Here is a 4167-nt window from a genome sequence, read left to right as displayed (position 1 = left end):
AACTTAGAGACGTATCCAGTTACTTACTTAAGCTTTTGAAAAATAATGTTATGATTATTGTTGCAGAAAGCATGACGGATAAGAAGAGCACCGATGACGACAAATACGGAGTCCTGTTATACTACAAATACACCAAAATTCCCGATCTTGATGACCTCTTCACCACTTACACTTCCAACTGCACCGCACTCTCTCTTCTCGGTCGCGTACGCCTGGCCCCAGACGGTGTCAATGTCACCATCGGCGGAAAATTATCATCTTTAAACGAACACATCGCATTCATGTCCAAAAATCAGTTATTCGACGGAACAGACTTCAAGCTAGCAACCTGCAGTGAGCCCATAAACGACAAAATCGCAGATGAATGCGGTTTTACTACTCTTTCCATCCGAATCGTTAAAGAATTAGTTACGTTTAGTTCCCACCCTCTTTTAAAACCACCCGAAATATCAAACGCCGGACAACATTTATCCGCTATTGAGTTCCATTCACTACTTCAAAATGCTAATGCTTCAGAAACTTCAAGAAAACTTGTTCTTTTGGATGCAAGAAATTTATACGAAACAAGAATCGGTAAATTTAATGCTCCGAATGTCGAGACGTTGGATCCGGAAATCCGACAATACAGCGATCTTCCTTCTTGGTTAGATAATCAGTCTGAAAAATTACGCGGTAATAATATTCTAATGTATTGTACGGGTGGAATTAGGTGTGAGATGGCATCAGCGTATATCAAATCGAAAGGTCCGGGTTTCGAAAACGTGTTTCAGTTATATGGCGGGATTCAACGCTATATGGAACAGTTTCCAGATGGTGGATTTTTTAAAGGGAAGAATTTTGTTTTCGACCATAGGGTTTCGGTGGGACCCTCCGATAATGTGGTCGGTAACTGTCTTGTTTGTAACTTCCCGTTTGATGATTATTCTTCTAGAAGCAGATGCAGATATTGTAGAATGCTAGTGTTGGTCTGCCACGCGTGCAAGGGTATGAATCCGTCTTATGTTTGTGAGTTATGTCAGAAATACGGTAAGCTTGATGAACCCGAACCTGAATCCGAAGCTAAACCCGAACCTGCTTTGAAGGGTTCGAAAAAGTTGAGAATTTTGTGCTTACACGGGTTTCGACAGAACGCGTCTAGTTTCAAAGGAAGAACCGCATCGTTAGCTAAAAAATTAAAGAATATGGTGGAGTTCGTTTATATCGATGCGCCACATCAGCTTCAGTTCATTTATCAAAATCAAGAAACCGGCGAAGCAAAATTTCCACCGAATAAAGTATGCAATAGGAAATTTGCATGGTTTATTGATCCCAGTGCCGATAAAAACACGAGTTTAAACTGGGAAATGGCTCAAACTCCGTTTGATTCTCTGCAGTACCAGAAACAAACTGCGGGTTATGATGAATCACTGACGTATCTGAAAGAATTCGTGACTAAAAATGGACCGTTTGATGGAATCTTGGGATTTTCTCAAGGGGCAGCGATGGCTGCTTGTGTTGCGGCCCAGAAATCGAGTTTGAAGGGTGAGATTGATTTCCGATTTGTGATATTGTGTTCTGGGTTTCAGGTTAATTTAGTAGAAAATGAGAAGAATTTGATCAACTGCCCTTCGCTTCACATATACGGCAGTGACCATGGAAAAGATACGCAGATAGCGTTTGATGCTAGTAAAAGACTTGGGTCGTTGTTTGAAGAAGGTTCTGCGGTCATAATTGAGCATGATTATGGGCATATTATTCCTACAAGATCACCATATATCGATATGATCAAAGATTTTCTTGAACGTTTTCACTAGAGGTATGGTTCTTGTTGATTTAGACGGTTATTGATCTTTAGATTTACATTTTGATTGGATTTAGAAGAATATGGTGAAGAAATGAGACTGTTAGGATCATGTTGTACGTCATGTCATGTAACAGATTTTGTGTGAGAGAGATGGTTAATTGCATGATTCGATTGTTGTGTTTGTTAATCGTTACTAAGTACTTGTTTTTTCTTTGAATAACAATTCCTAGATTTTCTAGAATAAATAAACAGCTACACTTCGCATGATTTGAAGTGTGGAGCATTTGTGTATCGACTTTGACAACCACAAACCTGTCCTTACTTGCAAAATGGAAATGGAGGGCTTTAACAGAATCAGAAAATCAATGGTGTGAGGTCGTCAAATATGTGCACAATGTCTCGTTCAATTCTTTGGACGATCTTTTTAGGATCTCTCGGTCTGATGTATGGCGTCATATTAACTCTTCATCCTCCAACCTTAGTAATATGGGTTCTAATTTTGGCACTGTCATGAGGGTTTCGGTTGGAGAAGTTTCAGATATTAGGTTCTGGTCAGTGGTCACGTCCTTGGTTTGGGCTCACTCCACTTCAGCATCTTTTCCCAAATCTCTATAACAATGAGAAGGTGAAGAGATGTACAATATCACAGCGATTGGCAATCAGTAATGGTGATGTCTCAACTTTCAACTGGGTCTGGAAATCGGCTAAAAGCGGCTAGGCGTTACTCTCATGAAATTGCTGAATTGCAGTCCCTCATTCAATCATATCAGTTTGGTTCTGGAGCGGATAAATGGGTTTGGCATAAAGAATCAAATGGGGTTTTCACTACATCATCATGCAGAAAATGGGTCTCGAGGAGTGTTCCTATGGAACAGGAGGTTATGGTTAGCTGGTCTCCTTGGTCTTCTCTTAAAATCAAATGTTTCGTATGGAAACTTGCTCGACATCGTCTACAGCTGGCTTCCAGGGGTATCAACATTAGCTCCTTGTTGTGTCCCTTTTGCAACCTGCAATCGGAAAATATAGATCATCTATTCATTGAATGTCAATTTTCAAAACGAGTTTGGAGTCTACCAAGTAATTGCTCTGGCTTTAATTTAGCATCGCATACATCGGTTATTGATCTGCTCAAAAGTGGAGCAAATTTGGGCCTGCCAAGGAAGGAAAAAAAGGTGTTTGAGGTGGTAATATACGGGGTTTTGTGGGGTATTTGGAGGAATCGAAATGAACAGATTTTCAAATCAAAGATGTGGAGGCCGGAAAGACTAGTGGAAGATATCAAACTAGTATGTTTTGAATGCCTAAGTCAAAGGGCTAAGGGCTTAACTGTAGATTGGAACAGATGGTATACTAATCCGTTTTTGGGGTTATAAGGCTATGTTTAGGGCGAGTTGTTTTAGGTGTATTTTTCTGTTTTGATTTTTGGTTTTTTGGGTATGTATGGGGTTTTTTGCTAGTTCCTCGCTAGCCCTTTCATATAATATCATTGTTGCCGTTAAGAAAAAACATAAGTCGTGGAAGATTTATAAATGTTTTTTATTTAATATGTAAAAATAAAAAGTTCATATTATTAAAAGTGTTCAATAAAAAATAAAGTGTCAGGATAAAAGAATATTCTTTGAGTGACTTTTCCTATTTCTACGTCTCAATGTGAGGCTTTATTGACATTTACCCTACTATATTGATTTTAATATTTTTTTTTGAATTATTAAATAAAAAATGTAAAAGTGTTAAAAGTAAAATAAAAATTTGACCTTTTTAAACCCCTATAGTCTATAGAGGCTAACTTGACAAATACTATCGCACGTAATTAAAATTAGATGTTATTTTTCACATAAACATCATACTTTATTTATATACTTTTACTATAACAACAAAAACCATGGCAGAGAATAGTGTTTCTCAGTCATTGACTAAAATGGGCGGCAGCCAATGGTGTCAGACAGGTCCAGCAAAAGTACAATTTCGCCCCATTTAAATTTATAGTTTTGCTATTAGTTTTGTACTTTTTTCCTTCCTGCTAAATTACAATTCTGCCATCAGTATAAATTTACAGTTTTACCATCGTTCTTGTTTTTTTCTCCGTCAAATTACGATTTTGCACCCGGTGTAAAATTACGGTCATGCGATCGTTTTAGTTTTTCTTTTTTTGAGAAAACTATGGTAGTGTTTTGTTTTAATTTGTTGACTCGGTAAAACTTTTATTCGTGCCAGACGGCTGCCTGACACACGCTTATTTGTCCTGATAAAATACCATTTTTCTCTTTATAAAGTTATAGTATTTCCATCGTTTTAGTTTTTTTAGTAAAAATATGGTAGCGTTTTGTTTTAACTGGTTGACTCGATGTAACTTTTTGAGATCATGTTATGAGTAGTATGTACAA

At 37.6% G+C, this 4167-nt stretch overlaps 1 protein-coding gene across 1 annotated transcript; it reads left to right on the top strand.

Annotated features, from left to right (window-relative positions):
• Window positions 1-36: 36 nt before the first annotated feature.
• LOC110890362 (rhodanese-like domain-containing protein 6) lies at window positions 37-1970 on the top strand. The gene has a single exon (XM_035979257.1). The coding sequence runs from the start codon at window positions 51-53 to the stop codon at window positions 1791-1793; it is 1743 nt and encodes a 580-aa protein (XP_035835150.1). The 5' UTR covers window positions 37-50; the 3' UTR covers window positions 1794-1970.
• Window positions 1971-4167: the final 2197 nt, after the last annotated feature.

Source organism: Helianthus annuus, chromosome 11 (assembly GCF_002127325.2).
Source record: "Helianthus annuus cultivar XRQ/B chromosome 11, HanXRQr2.0-SUNRISE, whole genome shotgun sequence".
In the NCBI taxonomy this organism is placed as follows: Eukaryota; Viridiplantae; Streptophyta; class Magnoliopsida; order Asterales; family Asteraceae; genus Helianthus; species Helianthus annuus.
This window is presented reverse-complemented; position numbering and strand designations above follow the sequence as displayed.